The 23977-nt window shown below is 46.2% G+C and overlaps 1 protein-coding gene across 1 annotated transcript in view; it reads right to left on the reverse strand.

Annotated features, from left to right (window-relative positions):
* Positions 1-3329: 3329 nt before the first annotated feature.
* Positions 3330-23977, reverse strand: part of PRKCQ (protein kinase C theta) — a 72785-nt gene continuing 52137 nt past the window's right edge. The window contains exons 16-19 of the mRNA XM_050936885.1: positions 16475-16613; positions 9360-9548; positions 6205-6333; positions 3330-4036 (exon numbers count right to left, since the gene is read on the reverse strand). Of these exons, the coding sequence (XP_050792842.1) occupies positions 3881-4036; positions 6205-6333; positions 9360-9548; positions 16475-16613 (613 nt within the window). The 3' untranslated portion in view covers positions 3330-3880. The remainder of the gene's footprint in view (positions 4037-6204; positions 6334-9359; positions 9549-16474; positions 16614-23977) is intronic.

The raw sequence follows: 23977 nt of genomic DNA on the forward strand, positions 1-23977 counted from the left end.
TAACACACTGGGTGTCTAAATTTAGGCCCCTGTAAGCATATTTGGAACACTGTGGTGGATATTATACGTCTCTGTTATTCCCATGCAACCCCTTTTGTCACTAAGAGGAGAATTTGGCTCTTTACTTTGATCCCCTTTTCGTTCTTATAATATCATTTTTCATTCTTAGATACTAAAGGCCTGATGCTCAGCTGGTATAAACTGGCATAGCTCCATCAACTTCAAACTGAGATACACTGCTGAAGATCTGGCCCCACGATGCACAAACAAATCCCGTTGCTGACATCAGCAGGAGGGGCATGCTCCTACAAAAGGGCACATTTTGGTTTTACAGTTGCTCTCGTGCAGAAATAGGTGTTAGTCCATAGCACAGTTTTTAATATCCAAATGCATCCTGACTTTGGTTCCTTACCACCTGGTTGAAATACCCCTGAAGAACACACAGCAACGCGCCCGTCACAATTTTAATGGCTTTTCGGAGCGGCGTCTTTCTTTGTTCCCCTTTAATCACATTTACACTCATTCGCCCATCGTACCCAACGTTTTATTAAACTGTACAAACAGCACAGACATTTTCAAAATTCATGTTAACAGTTCTAATTAAACATGATCACTAGTGGCAAAAAGTGTGCACAGATTTCGCCTACATTTCATACAGCACAAACAGCGACTTCTCAAGAGGCAGGAGACTCACATTACTGGGATATTATTTTAACTGCACAGTGGTTTTCTTTTCTGTCTTAGATTTTCATACTGCTGCCCATCACCGTATTATGCTGAGTGTCCATTCCCTCACATGGGACCGTGGCCTCTGACACTGATATCCACAACGTAGGTAGAAAGCCTAAGACAGTTTTAATTGTAATGAGTCACTAACATTACATTGCCCTTGGAAATCTCTCAATATTCATACAGATCCTCAGCTGGAATAAACCAACATAGCTCCACTGAAGTCAACAGAGCTACACATAGCAGAGAATCTGGCTCTTTATTTCTGCTTTGACATGATAACCAGGCTAAATATTTCCATAAGACTATCAGTGAAAAGCAGTAGCTTGGAGGCATTAGATCTTTCCATTTCTATCTCTTGAACGGCAACTGAATAAATAGGATGATGGTTTTACAAATCTCAGAAGACAGCGTACATTTATTGTAAAGGATTTCCACGAAAATCTCATTACTGCTACAATAATTTTTTTGCCTGAAACAGAACATAATAGGTCAGCAATTTGTTGTCAACAGTTGAGAGAAAATAATTGCCGTACCATGCAATGTATTGTCTCATCTTTAGAGTGTTGTGTGCAGTTTTGTACCTTGATCCAGGTTCCTGCTGAATACCAAAGGGCAGGGGCAGCATCATTTGGAGCAGTATTAAGTTGTTCAGTCTTTGAAAATACTGAATACTATCTGTCAAGTTAATACTTGCACAGCAATGACTGGAGGCCCAATCTTGAAATCCCAAAATAAGGTTTTGGAGAGGGTCTTTCCATAGTCCTGACCAGGTATTAGGCAGAGGGATAGCTCAGTGGTTTGAGCATTGGCCTGCTAAACCCAGGGTTGTAAGCTCAATCTTTGAGGGGGCCAGTTAGGGACCTGGGACAAAAATCCATCTGGGGATTGGTCCTGCTTTCAGCAGGTGGGTTAGACTAGATGAAGTTCCTTCCAACCCTGATATTCTAAAAAGACACTCAACTCAGATTTTTCCCTGATGCTAGGACAGGCGTTTAGAGCAGCATTTCCCAAACTCAGCCAAGAGGGGTTTTTCTTGCAGCCATAGCCCCTGTGCTCTGTGTGTGTGTGTGTGTGCGCGTGCAGGGGAGTAACAACCCCTCCCTCTCCCTGTTGCTCCTGGATGCACTAGCTTGGTGTTGGTTGCTGGGGCTGTCAGCAGGGTTTGGGCCCTGCCCCTCTCTGGAGACACCTGGGACACAATGCTGGAGGAGCAGGCAGCCAGTGAGTTTCCCACCTTCCCAAGGGTGATGGGATCAGGCTTTGGATTTCAGTCCTGGAGTGGTGGGCTCTACCCCCAACTTCACTTCCCCTAGCCCCTCATCCAGGGCTTAATTTCTCCTCAGGCTTGGCAGGGCTGAGTAAGTCGGCTGTGAAAAGTTATATTTGTAGGCTAATATCACTTTTTACAATGGACTCACTAGCTAGCAATAAATAAATTATAATGATATGGACATGCATATGTGCATATTTAATTGTTTTTCTTAAAGCTAACTAAGCATTTTAGGAAGAGTTGATGGCTGCACTCTGAGGCCACCAAAAAATTTGTCCTGAAAAGCCTTGATTTAGAGAGTCCTGTGTGAACAAACACCCATAGGGTACATCTACCTTTGGAGCTGGGGGTGTGATTCACAGTGCAAGGAGATAACCCACACTAGCTCTGATGGAGCTGGCGGGCTAAAAATGGAGTGTAGATGCAGTGCTGTGAGTGACTGGGGGGGGGGCAGGGTGGGTGGTTAGGGTGATCAGACAGCAAGTATGAAAAATTGGGACAGGGTGGGGGTAATAGGAGCCTATAAAAGAAAAAGACCCCAAAATCAGGACTGTCCCTATAAAATTGGGACATCTGGTCAGGGCCGGCTCCAGGCCACAGCGCGCCAAGCGCGTGCTTGGGGCGGCACGCCACAGGGGGCGCTCTGCCAGTTGCTGGGAGGGCGGCAGGCGGCTCTGGTGGACCTCCCGCAGGTGTGCCTGCGGAGGGTCCGCTGGTCTGCGGCTCCGGTGGAGCATCCGCAGGCATGCTTGCGGGAGGTCCACCAGAGCCACGGGACCGGGGAGCAGCAGAGCGCCCCCGGCGGCGTGCCACCGTGCTTGGGGTGGCGAAATTGCTAGAGCCGGCCCTGCATCTGGTCACCCTAGGGGTGGCCTACCTGAGTATGTACATGGCTGAGATGCTAGGCATGAACTTGGGGCAGTTTGATCCTCACACTGCTTGTGGTTCCACAGCCATGCTCTAAGTTTAGCGCATTAGCTCAAGCAGAGCTAGCGTGGGTACATCTCTTTGAGCTGCAAATCACACCCCTAGCTTGAAGCACAGACCCACCCATACAATGCAGGTGAGATGAATAAAGCTCAGAGCTGAGCCTCAGTGCATTGACCTAGAGCGTGATGTTTAGTCTGTGGTTTGAAGATCACGTCAAAATGTCCCCAGTCTGTGCAAGTGTAAATCCCTGCCTGCACACCTAGGCAAATCTAACAATTATGTGCATGCAAGGGTTGGAATTTGTACCCGCAAAGCCCATCTGTCTCAAGACTTTTTTGTGAGGGCAAATGCTAACTCTTGCATAGATAAAGGCATTTTTAAAGAATGCAGGCCGGTGTTTGTCTTCGCCAAGTGCACATAGGTGGACATACATGTGCACAGGTGGGGGCTGAAATGAGACCCACTTGGAAAGGTAGCCTTCTAGGAGCTCCAATTCTTGAACACACAACCCTTTACTCAATGAAAGTTTTGCCTCAATAAGAACATCAGGACTGGACTCTAGAGTAGCAAATCTGAGACTCGCCGCTAGGGCCGAAATGTAGTTGTCTTACGCACACGAGGAGTTCCACTGGCTATGTGTGTGAATAAGGCGAACAGGATTTTGTACCTACTCCTTTTCTATTGCCTTCAAATCCAAGAGCATCCAGAAAAGAGAGTGAGACCAAGAGAGACCAGAAAGAGAGTTGGTCATTAGTGAAGTATGTTTGGCATCTGTTACAAGATACAATCAGGTGGAAACCCACAAACACAGTATCAGCTTTCACTGGTGAGTGCTTCTGTTCAGGTCCTTGTCCAAATGAACCATTCTTGGTTTTCAGTTGATAGAAGTGTTACTCAAATCAATTCACATCATTCCTTTAGCAAGGAAGGTGCTGGGGAGGCCAGATCTCAGGATAACATCCTCTCCATTTTAGGGTTCACAAATGAAAAGTTGCTGAACATGTTCTGGTCCATGCTGTTAATCAGTGCTCTGTCTGCACACGACAATCTAGGTTTTTCATTGAGAAACTCCTTGTCAAAGTTGCTACAGTCACTTGCGGATTTCTTCAAGAAGGAAGAAGAAAAGAACGAAAAAATCAGTTGTTTCATTTCACAGCATTTGCCATTTATCTAAATCTAATCGAATGGTATATTTAAGGCACCCATATCTTTGTTATCTAAGGGGCATGTCTACACTGTAGCACTGTAGTGTAGACACTTCCTACATTGATGGAAGGGTTTTTGCGTTGATGTAGTTAATCCACCACTCCAAGAGCTGGTAGTTAGCTCAACAGAAGAATCCTTCCATTGATCTAGCCACGTCTACACTAGGGGTTAGGTCGACCTAACTATGGTGCTCAGGGTGTAAAATTTTTCTCAGTCCTGAGCGATGCAGTTAGTTCAATCTATTTTTAAGTGTAGACCAGGCCTAAGTATCCATCATCCTGGGATTGGTTACCTTGGTATCAGTGTGGTATCAAAGTATCCAGTACCTTGATGTCAATCGCCTACCTATCACCATGATATCTAAGTACTGTACGTGGGAGTACAGATTATATGGGCAACAGTGTGACCCCGGTGAATTCTACCTAGTAGGGACATTAGAAAATTGGTTTCTCTTTCTGTAAAACAGGGATAATTATGCTGATGTATCAGTCTGTGAAGGCGAATTAACCTGTGTTTGGCAGGGACTTTGAAGGTAAAAGGCTCTACATAAATGCTGTGTTGTACGTAGTGTATAAATTCTCTTGGTATTATTGACAACATCAATGTTCTCCAGATTTCACAGAGAAGCTGATGGTTTGATTTGGTTTTGTACCTTAATTCTGTGTGTCCTGATGAAGGAAAATCCTATGGGGCTAGTGCTTAATTTGTAATGAAAGATGTGTTGGGGCTCAAGGGATTAAGTGCTGGGCCTCAAACAGTTTTTTTTTACATTCATAACTGATGCAGCAAGCCCAGAGGTGCCAGGGCTGTGAACTGCCAAGCCTATAGGTGCCTGGGCTCAGCCGTTGGCAAGGCCTGGAAGAAATTAAACACTGCATGGGGTACCAGAAGTTAGGTTCAGCATTTTCACATTTGGATGTCCATGATTAGATGCTTCAGTATATACTAAGGCACTTAACCTAAGACCAACATTGTCCACCCTGTGTGTCCAAAGTCAATCCACGCTGAGGGATCAGGGACTGATTTGCAGAAGCGAAGAGTTCCTACAACGCCACATGAAGTCAATGAGTGCTGCAGGTGGGAAATCAACACAACTAAAAACAAGACCCAAGGTGCCTAACTGTGGGTTGGGGTCCCTGACATTAGACCCCGGAGCTTGAAAATGTTGCCCAGTGTGTCTGACCAGAGGCGACTACATTTGAAAGTGTTGGCCAGAATCCTGCTGGTGCTCTCCAGGCAGGCTGTTCTGATTGGCTGTTGGTGCCTGCTTCAGTGCTGGTATGGAGAACCAGTGGCATAGCCACAGGTGGTCCTGGGTCCAGCATCCAGGCCCACCCCCCAGCCATGGCTGTGCTCTGGTCCCAGCACTTCCCCCGTTCCGCTTGCCCAATGCTCCAGCCGGGGAGTGGGATCAGGGTGCGGGGGCTTGCTCCACTCTGCCCACCTGGCGCTTCTGCCGGGCCGGTTGGGTGGAGCAGGGAAAGCCCCCATACCCCAAACCCATTCCCCAGCTGGAGCACTGGTGGAGCAGGCAGAGTGGAGCAAGCCCCCGCGCACCCACCCTGATTTCCAGCAGGAACACCGGGCAGGCAGAGTGGGTGGGGATGTGGGAGCGCCCATTTTTCCAGGGCCCTGGGTTGGCCCAATGGCTAATCCACCATTGGAAGAAGGGCGAACAAGTGGGCGGGCAGTGGCGGTAGAGCAGATCTTTAAAAAAAGATAGGTCTGCTGCCTGGGGGAGCCGGGCCCCTGCGTGGGGCTGTGGCTCCTGGAAGAGAGCTGGGAGCCATGCATGCTGGAGAGCAGCATCTCCTCCCAGAGCTTGGTGTGTGCCCAGGGCCCCGGGGAGCCCCTGGGCAGAGGGTCCATCCATTGCCCCCCCACAAGGCCAGCTGCATGGGGCGGGGAGAGGCAGGCCCCCCCATCCTTGCTGCCCTCCCAGCCCCTTCATAATTGCCCGCCCACCCGAAGTTGGGGTCCACCCAAATATTCTATGCTGGTTACGCCACTGGGGCGAGCGCAAGGTTCAGGAGCAAAAGAATGAGGGACCTAAGAATGGTCCTTACCACTCTGGGTTTGAATGGTGGCTCCATCGCCCGCTCTTCTAAAACCTCCCAGTTTATCTCCTGGAAAAAGGCATGCTGGCGGATGTTCCCCTTTGCTCCGAGCCGCCTCTCAGGTTCTCTCACGAAAAGCTGGAAGTTAGCAGAGAGCAGAGCACTTTACTTTTCTGTGGATAGCACCATCTGACTAGCACACACGTAGCCAGGGTAGGTGTCACCCATGGTACCTCTTTATTCAGTAAAAACGTGAATCTTGTAGGCAAAGTGGTGCTGATTCCTAGCCTCACATGCCAAGTGGGAAGCTGAATCACCTTGTCCTGTCCTCATTATTTCAGTTTGATATTTGAGGCCAGTTTTTCAATGTCAGCCATTAAGCTATATGCCCTCAAAACATGCTGATGCACAAGTAAATGGTGAATTGTGTGTACAAAATAGGTGCTTAGATGCACAATTACTGCACCTGTTTGCCTGCGCAAATGCCTGTACAATTACAAGTGTGTACAATTACCTGTGTGAGGATGAATATTCTGTAGATAAATCTGAGGCATCAGTGTTGGAAAAATTAGGCCTTGATGCTGGAATACTCCCCACCTTCATTTTTACCAAGCATTCCAGTCATCTGGTCTTGCATTTTGTGAGGCTCTCTGAATCAGAAAGGTTGCTATGATGTGGCAAAGCTATTTAAAAGTCACTCCTTGCATCTGTGTGTTGTCTTCCCTTCTGTCGGCACTTTTACCATAACACCTTGGCCTAGGGGCACGGCAACAACGGGGGCTATGCCCTCCCACTTTTTACCAGCAGTAAGGACGAGCAATGGGGAAAAGGGGTGGGGCCTCAGGGAAGGGGCAGTGTAGGGGCCGGGCCTCAGAGGAAGGGGCAGCATGGGGGCAAAGGCTCAGGGGGAAGGGGCGATGCAGGGAGTGGGGCCACGGTTTGGGCCCCCAGGGCCCCCTACCTTTAGGAAGCTTCCACCACCCCACCATGGCCACAGGTTCCCTTGTTTATCAAGATCAGCTGAAAAGATAGAAGACTTTTCTAGCCCTAGAAGAAGACGGTTGTCTATGACACAGATTTTCAAAAGAGCTGAGCTCTCCTGCAGGCCCCTAAACGAAATGGCATGTAGAATGGGTCAGGAATGTTTTGACAAAATGTGTTTTCACTAGAAAATGCCAACTGGACAAAAACAAGACCTTCTGTAGGTGGGCAGTGTTGTGGTAGGCATGCTCGACCCAAGGTATTAGAGAGACAAGGACATATCAGGTTTAATTAAACTTTCATGGGGAAAGGTTGCTTAGGTCCAGGATGGAATTTCTGGATAGAGAGATAGAGAGAAAGACAGTCACCTCCCAACATCCAAAAAGACCAGTGACTACAGAATCTGTTGAGATATGGGTAATCTAAGTTCAAGACCCATCTCTCCCTGACTCAAACCCAGGTCTCACCACCTTGGCTACAGTGCATGGGTCTCTGAACAGGATAATTTATTTTTAATTCTCGGAAACTTTTGCACGACAGGAACACCATTTCCTGCCCAGTGCTAGTGGCCACATTTTCCAAAGTGCTCAGCACCCAACAGCTCCCATTGTTCTCGACACAAGAAGCTGGCTGCTAAGCTCTTTCGGCAACCTGGCCCCCCAATTGTAGGTGCTGAGGTCTTTTGAAAATCTGGCCTTTTATCTGGGGCAGGACCACGACTTTTATGTGCATGCTCCTTAGCAAGCAACCACACAGCCGCTGCTCAACAACTAATAAGCAATAAGGTCTTGGGCCAAAGGTAGCCACCGAAGAATCAGGTGGAAGGAAATCCCAGCTACTCGTATATGAAAAGAATGGTGTCTTCGGTTGTGCACCAGCAAATCATAACCTGGCCGCAGTGTTGAAATAAACCAAAGAGATTGATTGCACAGCTATAATTCAGCTATGCAGAGTCCTCTCTGCTAAATTAAGTGCTTACGCTAATGGAGCAAATATTACAACATGTATAACTATATAAATTCAGTGCTAATGGGAAGTGGCCAACAACCAGGCTAATTGTCTCTTTCTCAGCAAGGGAGTTTAGTGTTTAGCAATAAGGATTATCTTTATTTCTGATTCTACATTAAATAAAGCTAACAGAGGCTCAGTCTGCTTGTGCGGAAAGATGGCATCATATGCACCAAAGAGACACTTAGTCAGACCTCCATAATCTCTGTCTCACACGTTGTGCATTGTTTGAGCAAGCATGTTTGTACTTCATTATTGTTTATTATTCTTATTATGGTGGTTCCTAGAAGCCCGAGTCCTGCTGTCCTAGGTTCTGTACATACATAGAACAGAGGATCCTCTTTCTCCATTGTTATTATTATTGATGGAGCATTTATTGACACATAAATAACATGGTCCTTCCCCCGAGTCCAAATCAGAAAGATTAATATGAGACAAGAGAGAACAAGATGGGGGATGAAGATGATGTGGAGATCAATGTAGGCCTTAAGACTCAGGGGGCCTGGGATCAGGCCCATTGTGCTGTGAGATCCTCAGACAAAACACTGTATATAATTGTGTGTCCAGGTTTGGTCCCCTCACTATAGAAAGGATGGGGACAAATTGGTGACAGTCCAGTGGAAGGCAATGAAAATGATTAGGGGGTGGGGCACATGACTTACGAGGAGAGACTGAGGGAACTGGGCTTATTTAGTCTGCAGAAGAGAAGAGTGAGGGGGGATTTGATAGCAGCCTTCAACTACCTGAAGGGAGGTTCCAAAGAGGATGGTGGCAGATGACAACAAGAAGCAATAGTCTCAGGTTGCAGTGGGGGAGATTTAAGTTGGATATTAGGAAACACTCTTTCACTAGGAGGGTGGTGAAGCACTGGAAAGGGTTACCTAGGGAGGTGGTGGAATCTCCATCCTTAGAGGTTTTTAAGGTCAGGCTTGACAAAGCCCTGGCTGGGATGATTTAGTTGGCGTTGGTCCTGCTTTGAGCAGGGGATTGGACTAAATGACCTCCTGAGGTCTCTTCCAAGCCTAATATTCTATGATTCTATGAGATTATTTCTCACCATAGTACTAAGCCCATTTCTCTGCACACCAGTGAGAAGATGCAAAAATCAAAGAGAGATGTTAGCATTTGTCAAAAAGTATTTGACCTATAAAAGTGGAAGTGCTGTGTCTTCTTACCTTCACTAGGATGTCTTTTGCATCCTTATTGAGCCAGCGAGGGTAGAATGGATTATCCATGCGGATGGACTGGAAAAGCTCCTCTTCATCTTGGCCATGGAAAGGAGACTGGCCAATCAGCATCTCATACAGAAGGACACCAAAGGACCACCAGTCAACTGCAGTGTTGTATTTCTGTCCCAGCAAAATCTATGTCAGAGGGAAATTGGCAGAGAGTGAGAAAGGCAGACACAAAATATTTGACATTAACAGTCTATCCTCTCGGTAGTGTCCATTAGTGGCAGACTTGGATCCCTCTACAGCTACTTTGTGATGCTGAGGCAGAGCGAAACAGGCATGATGCTATTTTAAACAGCAATTGGACGATTTTCCTCAGCAACCTCCAGATGGCATAGACTTACTGGAGAACCCTTCCTCACAGTTGCCAGTGTGGGGTCAGGGCACCTCTAAATCACAGCAACCCTAGGCTTCCTGAACCCTCCCTTTGGGCCATACACTGCTGGGTATAAGTCAGGGACTTTCCTGAGGCTTCTTTAACTGATCCGTGGCCACTAATGGAATCAGGGACAGAAAGCTGATGTAAAGACCCTTTTGACCCATGCCTTTTCCATAAGTTGCACCCAGAGCTGGGATGCAGCTGAGGATTTGGGCCAGGGATTTGGAGAAAGCAATTAACTGGCATCATCATTGTCATCATCAAGTGAATGGGCAACCAGCCTGTGGGTCAGAAGGCCTGGGTTTGTCAACAAGCTACTGTGTGACCTTGGGCAAATCACTTAATCTATCTGTGCCTCAGTTTCCTTAGTTATAAAAACCAGGGATAATAACAATATGTACCCACCTTTGAAATCTATGCCTGAAAAGCTGTAAATAGCAAGTATAATTTTACTACACAGTTTGCTTTCCTGCAACAGTAGAAGACTAGTGCAATTTGCTGCAGGAAAAATAGACACACGGCTAGCAATTAAAGGTGTGCTAAAGTTACATTATAAACCCTGCTGGTTTTCTGCTTACAAACACGGAGCTAAACTGTTGAGTTGCAATATGGGAAGTAGTGCCAGGCCTAGATTCTTTTGCAAAATTCATCGGAAAAAGAAAAATCAACCCAGACTTATTGTTTAAAGAAAAACCCAGTTTGTGAGGTGCATTGTGGGGCTTCTTTAATTAATCAGAGCTGCATTTTAAAGAACTGAATTTGGAACTGACTAGTAGTCTACACTAGTGTTCCTCAGAGTGTGGTCTGTGAATCACTTTCTGGTAGCCCACAGAGAGCAGGTCATATGATGTTAGCCCCACCTAGTTACTAACCTCTTCTACAGGCATCCATGCTCTTCATTATAAAGAAAAGCCCTGAGGGCTGGGGAAGCAGCTAAAGATAAGAAGGAAGGAGCCAGCCTAGCTGCATGTAATGTAATTGCTGTAATTCCCACAGGGACGTTGTGCAATTGTGAATAGGGTCTTTATTGGGAGGGGTGGCAGTATGCTAATCACACATTGTTTGTGGGGGAGAGGTAACCAATAGATTATGGACCTACTTCTCTGTTATATCCAGTTAATAGTGGATGAAGCAAAATATATGTGCGTGTTGGCTAGTAGGGAACTTGTTATTCTGCTCCGATAGCCTGAGTCTTTCCCCTGGCATTGGATCAGTTTAGAGCAGTCATGGGGCTGCTCTAAAATGCACCAGTGTGTTATTACCTAAGGACCATATGTCAGCTGACTTTGTGCTCTGCCAGTTCTCTTGCCCATCTTGACACCTCCCTTCCCCAGCACTAGGGTCTGCAGGAAAGGAGTAACAGGAAGCAACTCTGCAGGCTCTATGCTGGGTGGGGATTCCCCCGTGCTAGGAAATATCAATGCAAAGGTGGTGCAATAGGTCAGAGAAACTAGTCTGGCCTAGTTGTTAGGATATGGTTCACTAGATGAACAAGTTTAAACCTGTGGTCTTCAGCGTGGTCCCATAGCATCTGACTTTTTGAGAAATCAAAATCAAAACCACCAGAATAAGGTTTAAAAATAAAATAATGTGCTCAAGTGTCCACGATCATCCAGTCGTTTTTACAGAGTTTTGTTAGGTTTCTTTTCTAATTACAGGTTTTAGAGTAGCCGTGTTAGTCTGTATCTGCAAAAAGAATAGGAGTACTTGTGGCACCTTAGAAAGCTTATGCTACAATAAATTTTGTTAGTCTCTAAGGTGCCACGAGTACTCCTGTTCTTTTTTCTAATTACGTTAACATGCAACTGGCCAGAAAGTTGCCTATCCATGCACTAGCCGTACTTCAGCCCTACACCAATGCATAAAGACTCTGTTAGCTGAACCTTAATTTAACATTTCACTCCACAGTTTAAAGCTGTACTGGATAGATTTTTGATTCACAGAAGAGAATGCCTCCGACAGCTTGTTTGCGACGATGACTCGGAAACTTCTTGGTTCCCAAATCCCTGTTCAAACAGGGTCCAATTTCCACAGCAGGAGGTACAAAAATCATCCCGTAATAGTTGAGTGTGGTGTCTTGTAAGGTTTGCTGTAAGCAGCTACATGGGATCTTTAATGTGTTCACTAGACCCCAGTTGTAATTTTACAAGCTATCTTCTGCTGTGGTGGAATCACCCTAAGTCAGGGATTCTCAAACTGGGGGTCGGGACCCCTTAGGGGATCGTGAGGTTATTACACATGGGGGGACGCGAGCTGTCAGCCTCCACCCAGGGCCGGTGCAAGGATGTTTCGCTCCCTAGGCGAAACTTCCACCTTGCGCCCTCCCCCCCAGCACCCCCACCCTGAGGCACCCTCCCTGCGGCAGCTCCCCCCTTCTGCCCTGAGGTGTCCCCCTTGTGGCAGCTCCCCACCCTCCACTCTGAGACACCCCTCCCCCCGCCCCAGCTCTCCCCCGCTCCGTGCACGAACACCCCAAGCACGCTGTGGCCACTTCACTTCTCCCACCCCCCAGGCTTGCGGCTCCTATGCTGATTGGCACCACAAGCCTGGGAGGCGGGAGAAGTGAAGCGGCCACGGCGTGCTCAGGGAGGAGGTGGGGTAGGGGTGAACTGGGGGAGGGAGTTCCCCTGCATGCTGCCCCCCCCTTACTTGCTGCAGGCGACCCTCCCTGTGCTCCCCTGCCCCAGCTCCCTCCGCCAAAATGCCGGCAGCGACCGAGGCGGCTGAAGATCCAGCTGCCGCAGTCGCTGCTGAGGAAAATGGTGACCCCCAAATACCAGTACTCTAGGCGACCGCCTAGGTCGCCTAAATGTTTGCACCGGCCCTGCCTCCACCCCAACCCCGCTTGGCCTCCAGCATTTATAATGGTTAAATATATAAAAAAGTGTTTTTAATTTATAAGGGGGGCTGCACTCAGAAGCTTGCTGTGTGAAAGGGGTCACCAGTACAACAGTTTGAGACACACTGCTCTAAGTTACCCAGGAAAGGAATGGGACAGCACAGAGGGAATGTCACTCAGCTATTAATAGTGCATAAACTAAGCTTCATGTTACTGGCAATCACATGCCCATATTGAAGGCAATGAGTTAACAACGATGTAACTGAGAGCACAATTTGGTCCGGCAAACCTACTGTGATATGATTGGTCCAGTTCTGCTCTTATTTACATCTGGAGTAACTCCCCTGTAGCCAGAATCTGGGTGATTGCATGGAGCCCAGAAATTACCCTTTTCTCGGGACAAGCCAGAGCAAGAAGAATATAACCCCATGCCCAGCTGTGAGTGAGCAAGGCCAAGTTAGAAGGCCCTTGAGTGTGAGCCATTTGGCAGGTGGCAAAAGACACAGGTGTGGGCTTGCTGGCATTCACTGTTCGACTTGTAAGGGCTCTATTCTGTAGACCTTAGGAAGGTAAATCTCCCTTTGAGGTCAGTGAGATAGGGCAACATGACAGCATTCCAATGCCAGAAGCGGGATAGAGACATGATAAATCAATGGGCATTTTACCAGAGTCGGATTGCTGGGTTGAGCCTCAAATGCAATTGTACATTCAGTCTGCAGTGGCCATCCCGGAGCTGCCCCCTGCAAGGAACTCTGGGAGAGTCAGCCAGAATTCTTCCTGGGAGCTCTGAGGAAATGACATGACTTTTCAGAGGGGTCCCTCTAGGGCCCTGGCCCAGCCCTCACCTTTCCCCTTTCAACCCTTTTTCAGACAGCTTCGGCCCACTGTAACTTGCCCATATTAAGGGGCTCAAGAAATGGAGGGGAAATTCACTGCAGCTCCTCCCCTATGCTCTTCAGCACAGGAGCTGATTACAATCTGACCCCGTATGCTAGAGTTGCTGTAGCTATAAATGGCTAACTGTGGAGATGATTAATACCACAGAACACAATTATTCTTATAAGTGCAGACACAGCCGCTGATGGCTGAAGCAGTGTGGTCTGGGGAACAGGGCACTGGTGTGGGAGTCAGGATACCTGGGTGCTATTCCTGGCTACTGACCTGCTATGTGACCTTGGGCATGTCACTTTACCTTTGTGTCTGTTTCCCTTCCCACCCTCCATCAGCCTTTTCTACTTAGCTTGTAGGCTCTTTAGGACTAGGTAAGTGCAGCACATAGCACAATGTGGCCCCAGTCTCAGTTAGAAACTCCAGGCACCACTGCAATACAAACAATAATAACTGGAACAGGCAGCTGTGCTGAAATGCTGGAAAAAAGTCTGTTACTTGGCTTGAAAGATGATTAATCAACTCCACCAGTTCTTTCAGTTTGTAGGGAAAAGGTTTTTCTATGCACTGGCTGAAGTTCTAAAATAAAGGATGGTGCCGAGATAAAAGCTCCTGGCCTCTCCAGCTCGCATTAAGTGAAATCGCAGATAATGGATTATCTCTTGGAGACCGTGGCTCTGGTTTAGGATCAGAAAAAGATTCCTTTAAAAGAATGCTGAAGCTGAATAAAAGCCATTGGGGACTTGATTGTGATCTCACGCCCACCGGCATCAAGCTGGCGTCATTCCAATGACTTCAACAGAGCGGCTCCTGAATTGCACGGCTACCGCTGAGATCAGAATCAGGTCCCCGGAGTGCAGTAAAAGACTGATGAAATATAGTGCGGGTGAAAACAGAGCCTTTAAAAGCCATCTGGCAAGCACCGATATCCATCATGAAAACACTACACTCGGGGAACGGGACCTTGAAAGGCAAAGAAATGGATTTCAGAGTGATGCCAGGCATGATGCATTGAGGGCTCTTGGGTTCTCTTCCTTCCTGAGAAACATTTGGCTTGCTGCTAAATTAGTCAAAGTCTCTCCCCAGTAAGATCTGTGTCTGCTTTCAGCTGGAGTCTGCACCCAGTAAGATCAACCACAAGGCCAGGCGTGCCGGAACAGGGTGAGGGCAGGAGGAAGAGGCATTGTGGGGGTAGGGCCTTGGGAGAAGAGGTGGAAGAAGGAGAGGGCCTCAGGAGAAGGAGTGGAGTGAGGGTGGGGCCTCAGAGGAAGGGGTGGAGCATGGCCTCGGGGGAAGAGGGAGAGTGGGGTGGGGTCTCAGGGGAAGGGGCGGAGAAGGGGGCAGGGTCATGGTTTGGGCACTGGTGCCCCCCCTCCACTTCTAGAGAGCTTCTGGCACTCCTGCACCAGGCTACATCAGTCAGGGCACACAAAGACCGGATTCTGGTCTCTATGCACAGCTCATTAGCTGATGCATCCTGGTGAAAGAGAAGAGGACAAGGAGGAGCGCAGGAACAGAACGGACTTTAAGCCACCTTTGTGTCTCCCTTTATCCCAGCCCGATACACTTTAGAGCAGCCTTGGGGTAAATACTGTTAAACTTTCCCCAGTCCCATCTAGGAACCAACTGAAAACAGTGAAAGCACACTGACCACTCCCCTGATATTCCCTCACTGCCCATGTCGTGCACCGTACATAGGACAAGGGGCCTACTTATACTCGAGTATTTCCCAGGGGCTGTTTCTGCCCCCTTGATGGGACTATAAGGGAGAACTGGGCCCACTGACTTCAGATTGTCACTGGTATAAATGAGAGTCCCTATATATTTATATGAAAAAACAGTTGTGATTCACATAAACTTGTACTGTGCCTTATTTAGGGCCCAGTCACGTTAACAATACTACTCAGCAAAGACCCTGATTCAGGAAGCACTAAAGCATGTGTTAGTCCATCCTTATTTTGGAAAGCTCTTTCAATCCATGCTTAACTTTAAGCATGGTCTTAAATCCCATTGAAATTAGGGAGTATTCAATCAACTATTCAGGATTTTCTATTGAGTTTTGCGACAGGTCACTTTAATCACATGGCATTTCTGTGGCCTGATTGGATGACCTGCCTTTATAAACAGCTACTGCCTGAAATTAATTTCCTTTAATCACAGATCAAATCTCATTTCTTGATTCAGCCACCCATGGAGTCAGCGCCTATGTTCACAGAGAGCAATAAAGGGACCAACAAGCCAAACTGAAACCCAGTTTCTAACTAGGGGAACCATTCGCAAGAACTTTATATACCAGGCCAGCCTGTGGCTCCGGAGCCACCTGCGGCTCTTTAGAAGTTAATATGAGACTCCTTGTATAGTAGGTGACCAGATGTCCCTATTTTATAGGGACAGTCCTGATTTTTGGGTCTTTTTCTTATATAGGCTCCTATTAAACCCCATCCCCTGTCCCGATTTTTCACATTTGCTGTCTGGTCACCCTATACAGGCATCGAATCCAGGACTGGAGCTACAGGTACCAACTTTCCAATGTGCTGGGAGTGCTCACTGCTCAACCTCTGGCTCTGCCACAGGCCCTACCCCACTCCAACCCTTCCCGTGCCCTCCCCTGAGCCTGCCGTGCCCTCACTCCTCCTCCCCAGAGCCTCCTGCATGCCACAAAACAGCTGATTGGGAGGTGCAGGGACGGAGAGAGAGGCACTGACTGGCAGGGCTGCTGGTGGGTAGGAGGCACTGGGAGCGGGGTGTGGGGAGCTGATGGGGGGCTTCTTTTTATATACCTTTCATGCAGCCCTGCAAGTGATTAATCATTGTCTGTTTCCTCAAAGAAAATGATGCAACCCCTGGGCTAAATTATGCTTTCAGTAACAACCATGCAATCTCATTGATATTGATGGGCTTCATGCAGGTCAGACTGAGAAGAGATTTGACTTAAGTTCAGGTCATACCTACCTCGGGAGCAATGTAATCAGGGGTTCCACAGAAAGTGCTTGTCTTTGCATCTTCAAACATGTTCTCCTTACACATCCCAAAGTCAGCGATTTTGATATGCCCGTCCTTGTCTAACAGAACGTTATCCAGCTTCAAATCTCTGCAAGAGAAGAGCAAAGTAAACATCTCCTATGGAAATGTTATCCAGCGGCGTAAGCACATATATAATAGTACACAATGTGTTCTTGCAATGGGACAGTGGCAAGATTTGGTGATTTGAGAACTCAAGAGGGAGTCAAGGTCTCCATCCTGACCCCAGCAATCTCTACAGCCAACTTAGTGAGTTCACCCTGTCTACTCTACTCTCATTTCCTCACCTGTCATATGGGCTTATAATAGTTACTGTACCTCCCATGCCTTGGAAGGGGGTTGTGTGAAGATTAACGGGGAGCAGCATGGAGCTGTCCTGCCTGCTCAGTAGCTTCAAGAATGAAATTGCCTGTGTAAGAGGGGCAAGAACACAGCCTCACCCTGTCCCCTTTGGGTTGCATTGACCCCCAGGGCACACAAGGAAGATGCACACCTTGCACTCAGGGAAGCACATGGGCTGTAGTTTTTACCTGGCTGCTGAGACAGGCTACAAGAAGGAGGAGGGGTTTTTTACACTTTCTTTCTCGTTTGGCAGCCTTGCAACATCCATGTTAAATAGCAGTATAAGCAGCTCTGCTCCCGGGGACAGGGGAGGACATTAGGAATTCATGGAGGCTGAGACAAAGGCCAAACTATACCTCCACACAAATCCTGTCCCAAAATCAAATTCCGGTGCTAGCCTCAAGGGGTCTGTCTACACTGCAGTTAGAGATGCATGTGTGCTGCAGCATATGGAGATACCCCAGAGATAGCTTTGATCTAGCTAGCCCAAAAAACAATTGCAGGGAAGCTGCAGCCGGGCTGGCTTTGCAAAGGCTGGAAGCACCCCAGAACATGAGTAAAACATCCATCATCTTTTCCCTTCAGGGGCTCCACTAGCTGAAGCTGAAGTATTTACATAAGTCCTTCACACACTACTGCAAAGCTCTCCTCTGAGGTTGCAGACTCTGCAGGCTGCTGCAGGGAGCCGAGAGCTTGGAGAGAAATAAAAAGCAAGCCAGCCAATGAATCACACACATCAACACAGAACAAAGAGATGCCCACACAGGAACGACCCCTGAAAGGAGAAATGGGGTGATGACTTCTTCTGGGTTAAGTATCAGAGGGGTAGCCGTGTTAGTCTGGATCTGTAAAAGCAGTAAAGGGTCCTGTGGTACCTTATAGACTAACAGAAGTTTTGGAGCATGCTCGGGGGTCACGTAAACTCCATGAACTGTTCCAAAACTTCTGTTAGTCTATAAGGTGCCACAGGACTCTTTGCTGCTTCTTCTGGGTTAGTCTCCAGAGCTGACCTAAACTTCAAGTTACGGCTGATAAAATAGTGATTAAGTCACAGAGACCAATTTTCAAAGTGGTTTTCTAAAGAACACATTTTTCTGCACTTACATGCGCCAGCAGGCCCTTAAGCATGTGACTTAGCCACTTTACCTTGAATGGTCCCTTGAAATATGTGCTTACTTATGCAATCTACTCCACCCTGAATATTGAGCTGTGACATTCTGAGTACATTTCCCAGACCTGAAGAAGAGCTCTGGAGAAGCATGAACATTTGTCTCTCCTACCAAAAAAGCTGGTCCAATAAAAGATGTTACCTCACCCAACTTGTCTCTGTAATATCATGGGACCAACACGGCTACAACAACACTGCATATAGAAGTGACTTATAATTTTGGGCACCCCACCTGAGGCACCTTGAAAGGGGCCTGACTTCCAGTGGGTGGCTACCCAGAGCCTTCTGAAAATCAGAACCTGTTTCAAATTGAGCAGCCCAAAAATAAAGGCAACCAAAATTGCTTAGGCTATGGGAAGGGATAGCTCAGTGGTTTGAGCATTGGCCTGCTAAATCCAGGTTGTGCATTTAATCCTTGAGGGGACCATCTAGGGATCTGGGGCAAAAATCTGTTAGGGACAGTACTTGGTTTGAAGGCAGGGGACTGGACTTGATGACCTTTCAAGGTCCCTTCCAGTTCTATGAGATAGATATATCTGCACACACTGCAGACCTTGCAGCTGTGCCACTGTAAGGTCTCTCATGTAGCTGCTCAATGCTGAGGGGAGAAAGCTCTCCCATCAACATAATTAAACCACTCCCCAGCAAGTGATGGTAGCTATATCAGTGAGAGAAGTTCTCCTGCTGAGAGAGCACGTGTGCACACTACCACTTATGCTGGCAACATTTATGTCACTCAGGGATGAGTTTTTTCACCCCCCCCCCCGAGTGACATCAATTTTGCCATCATAAGTGTTAGTGTAGACATGGCTTTAGTTGCTTCTGAAAATTGAGAGCACTCTATCTGAGTAGTCAACCATGAGCCATGTTGGACTCCTATTAAAGACTGGGGTTTATTGAAGGAAAAAAAAGGGAGTTAGGCATTCAAATCCCATTCAGCTGAGGTGCCACTGAAAATCCCAGACAAAGCACCAATCTTTAAAAATAAGGACCATAATATCAAGAGAAGAAAACATTGTCAGAGGATAATAGTCTCCTGCTGCCAGGATAAAAGGCGAGACATTGATCAACAAGAAATACAGAGGCAACAGTTGTGTTCACTCTCCAAGGGGCAGATATTCATGTTGTCATCATTCCCAACTTCACTGACTTTATTTCTGTTACTCAAAAGAGATTAATCCCATTCTGTGATGTTTTGTCTGACAGACAGAAACAAAGAACAGTATTACTTGCCCCCACCTCCATTACTGATCAGCCACAGTTTTATTGGCTCAAGGGACAAACGTTGAACATGCTTCAGCCAATTAAAACTCAGGCTGTTTATTAAAATGTAGAGGGGAGATGTAGTCGGATCCGGGAAAATGCTTGTAGAGGAGAATGGGAGCACGTGCTACCTGAACTACAACTCACATGAGTCATCAGGGCAGCATTTCCAAATCAAAATATTTTGTATTGCAGCCAAAATATTTTGCTTTTTGGCCAACATTTTTGGTATTGAAATTTCTGCCAAAAATTACTGATATTCTGCAAACTCACATCCTCCTCCCTCATGCTTTTCATCCAGCTCTACTAAGAACTTTCAGTAAAATTCTCAAAAGCACCAAAGGGCTGGAATAAAATAAAAATAAGACACATTCAGATGCCGGATAGCATCTTCTTAGCTTAATGTCAGTGATATTGCTCTTGTATTGAGGTAATCACCGTCATTGGTCAATAGAGATTATATAAACGGCTCCCACATGAATACTAATAACGAATAAGAAGAATTATGTCGAGTCAAATCTTTTGTTTTAATGGGCAAGTTGTTTGTAAACAAGTCATTCAACTGTAATTTCTGTTACCGTGTTTACACTTCATGACTAACCTTGAAATAAACTGATTTTGGTTTCAGTAAACATTGTTGCTTCTGAGAATTTTCTAATTTTCTTTCAATGATCTGCTTGCATCCTCATTTTGTAAGGTAATAATTTAACAACTAATTTTTACCAGAGCACTGGAAGGTCAATTGTCCTGTAAAGAACTAGTTCAGTCTAGTTCCCACGCGTTCAGTCATTACTCTGAATGCCAGCAATTGTCGTCATAGGGAACATGAGCCACAAGACTGATTTTAATAGCCCTTTCCATCCTTTATTGTTCCCATGCCCTTTTATTTAGGAATTAAATGTAATCCCTGTTTGTTATATACACACAAAACTGGCAGCCTGATTCCCCATACCTTGTCTAGTCATTTACACCTGTCCTAAGAGAAGGCAAATCAGACTGCTAGGATTTGACATCCATTTGGCAGAGGGGTATTTGACTACACAAGGTGCAAAGGAGGGAATCAGGCCCTGGATATTTACTAGATCTGGGCAAAAAAACCTTTCATCGTAACCCTTCTCCATGAGAAAACACTGTTTACACAAAACCGACTTTTTTGTATGTTAAATTATGTCAATTTTGATTCAATTTTGTTTGGAAAAAATGGGGGAAAACATTTAGAAAATGTTGAATCCTCTCCTCTCAATAGTTTCTGAAGGAAAAGATTTGGTTTTTCATTTGGAAACGTGACTTTATAAAAATAAATAAATGCAAAGGGTCAAAATCAAACCAAAGTGTTTCAAATTCGCTGAAACAAAATGAAACCATGAAAAATGTAAAAGTTTGGCTTTTGGTCCCAATTTTGAACAATTTCCCCCCCAAAAGCTCACAATTTTTCACAGGGCAGAAAATTTGTTTTCCAACCAGCTCAAGTATTTACTGATTGCTGGCAAGGTTAGTTTATATTAATGAAACCCTGGTGTTGGGTCTGATCCTCATTTATCCTGAGGCCACTTTACGCTTCTCTAGAGTATGTCTACAGAACCGAGGTTAAAGCGCTGCCGTGGCAGCGCTTTAATGTGGTTGTGTAGTCGCGGCTCCAGCACTGAGCGAGAGCTCTCCCAGCGCTGCAATAAAACCAGCTCCACAAGGGGAGTAGCTCCCAGCGCTGGAGCACTATCTACACTGCCACTTTACAGCACTGAAACGTGCATCGCTCAGGGGGTTATTTTTTCACACTCCTGAGCAAAGAAAGTTTCAGTGCTTTACGTGGCAGTGTAGACAAGGCCTGAGTCGTGTAAAGGGACTTTGAAAAGGGTGTAAATATAAAGTCACTGTAAAGTGACCTTAATGTAAATGAGAATCAGACCCATTAAATCATTAAAACAGGCTGGGCCTGAGGCACTTTGTACTGCTCTTGGAATGTGAAGTGGCATTTAAAGGAGTGTAATTTACATTTACATTCACTTTAAGGCCCTTTTACACTGCTGGAGTGGTGTACAGTAGCCTTTGTGCAGTTGAGAATTAGGCTCCTAGTTTGTGCATTAGGCCCACAGTTTGTCCATCGTAAATCCAGTTTTGTGTCCTTGGTGTTTGCACCCCAATATTTCCTTATAATGTGTCAGATCTTGGAAATTAAGAGGGATCCAGACATTCTTAATAATAATGACATAAATTCAGATGAAAAAATGAATAAATAATGTATTCCTTAGACTACTTTTGAAAAATAATTCAGAAAACACCCAACAACACCCTCAACATTCGTACATATCTCCTGAGTAGAACTGATGGAAAACAAGAATTCCATTTTGCAAAACATTTTGAGGTTCCAGTGTGGAACAAGCCCATGATGTCTGGCAGTGAGGTTCCAGTGTGGAACAAGCCCATGATGTTATTTTTGTGTGAAAATAAAATGAAACAGAAAGATCTCAGTTGACTGCCAATTAGCTAGCGAATACCTTGGTGATAAAAGCACTCACTAGGGTTGTAACAGACCCAAGTTCAAGTCAGAGCAGGGCGACGAAGGAGTGACAAGATTATGGCGATCAACAGATGGCTCAGGCATTGGTGCTATAAGGAGGGCTTTGGGATGTACGGTCATTGGGAAGCATTTACGGATAGACAACTGTTCGCTCAGGATGGACTTCATCTAAGCAAGGAGGGAAATAGAATTCTAGGATGGAGGCTCGCCGACCTCATCAAGAGAGCTTTAAACTAGGAAGTTGGGGGAGATGGTTGGGAGATGTTCGGGAGATCTCCACGCAGGAATATAACCTGGAGAGGGAAGTAAACAAAGTGAGAGGGGATACCCTTGCGGACCAAAGAATTGATACAAGGAGGAATTGTGGAGTAGAAACCAGAGTAACGGGTGATGCTGGTGGTAGAAGGTCTGTGCACAACGGGGGAAAGAATGTCACTGACGCCAAATGCCAAAAATTAAAATGTCTGTACACTAATGTGAGGAGCCTAGGTAACAAGATGGAGGAACTGGAGCTACTGGTGCAGGAAGTCAAACCGGATATTATAGGGATAACTGAAACCTGGTGGAATAGTACTCATGACTGGAGCACGGGTATTGAAGGCTATGTGCTGTTTAGAAAAGACAGGAAGAAAGGCAAAGGTGGTGGAGTAGCCTTGTACATCATTGATGAGATTAACTGTAGTGAAATAAGAAGCGATGGAATGGATAAGACAGAGTCTGTCTGGGCAAAAATCACACTGGGTAAAAAAGCAACTAGAGCTTCCCCTGAGATAGTGCTTGGGGTGTGCTATAGACCGCCGGGATCTGATTTGGATATGGATAGAGACCTCTTTAATGTCTTTAATGAAGTAAACACAAAGGGGAAATGTGTGATTATGGGGGACTTCAACTTCCCGGATATAGACTGGAGGACGAGTGCTTGCAAGAATATTAGGGGTCAGATTTTTCTGGATGTGATAGCGGATGGATTTCTTCATCAAGTAGTTGAAGTACCTACGAGAGGGGATGCCATTTTAGATTTGGTGTTGGTGAGCAGTGAGGACCTCGTAGAAGAAATGGTGGTAGGGAACAACCTTGGTTCGAGTGATCATGAGCTGATTCAATTCAAACTAGATGGAAGGATAAACAGTTGTAGATCTGGGATTAGGGTTTTCGACTTCTCAAGGGCTAATTTTAAAGAGTTAAGGAAATTAGTTAGGGAAGTGGATTGGATGGAGGAACTTGTGGATTTAAATGCAGAGGAGGCCTGGAATTACTTTAAGTCGCACCTGCGGAGACTGTTGGAAGCCTGCATCCCAAGAAAGGGGAAAAAAACCATGGGCAGGAGTTGTAGGCCAAGCTGGATGAGCAAGCAACTCAGAGAGGGGATTAGAAAAAAGCAGAAAGCTTACAGGGAATGGAAGAAAGGCAGGATTAGTAAGGGAAGCTACCTGGGTGAGGTCAGAACATGTAGGGATAAAGTGAGGAAGGCTAAAAGCCGCATTGAACTGGACCTTGCAAAGGGAATCAAAACCAATAGTAAAAGGTTCTACAGCCACATAAATAAGAATAAAACAAAGAAAGAAGAAGTGGGGCCGCTATACACTGAGGATGGAATGGAGGTTAAGGATAACCTAGGCATGGCCCAATATCTAAATAAGTACTTTGCCTCAGTTTTTAATAAGACTAGTGAGGAGTCTAGCGATGATGGAGGGATGATAAACAGGAATGTGGATATGGAAGTGGATATTACCGCAACTGAGGTAGAGGCCGTACTTGAACAGCTTAATGGGACGAAATCGGAGGGCCCGGACAATCTCCATCTGAGGATATTAAAGGAACTGGCGCGTGAAATTGCTAGCCCGTTAGCGAGAATTTTTAAGCAATCGATAAACTCGGGGGTTGTGCCGTATGACTGGAGGATTGCTAACGTAGTTCCTATTTTTAAGAAAGGGAATAAAAGTGATCCGGGTAATTATAGGCCTGTTAGCTTGACGTCTGTAGTATGTAAGGTCTTGGAAAAAATTTTAAGGGAGAAAGTAGTTAAGGACATAGAGGTCAATGGTAATTGGGACGAATTGCAACACGGATTTACTAAAGGTAGATCGTGTCAAACCAATCTGATCTCCTTCTTTGAGAAGGTGACAGATTACTTAGATAAAGG

Source organism: Gopherus flavomarginatus, chromosome 1, assembly GCF_025201925.1.
Source record: "Gopherus flavomarginatus isolate rGopFla2 chromosome 1, rGopFla2.mat.asm, whole genome shotgun sequence".
NCBI classification, from domain to species: Eukaryota; Metazoa; Chordata; order Testudines; family Testudinidae; genus Gopherus; species Gopherus flavomarginatus.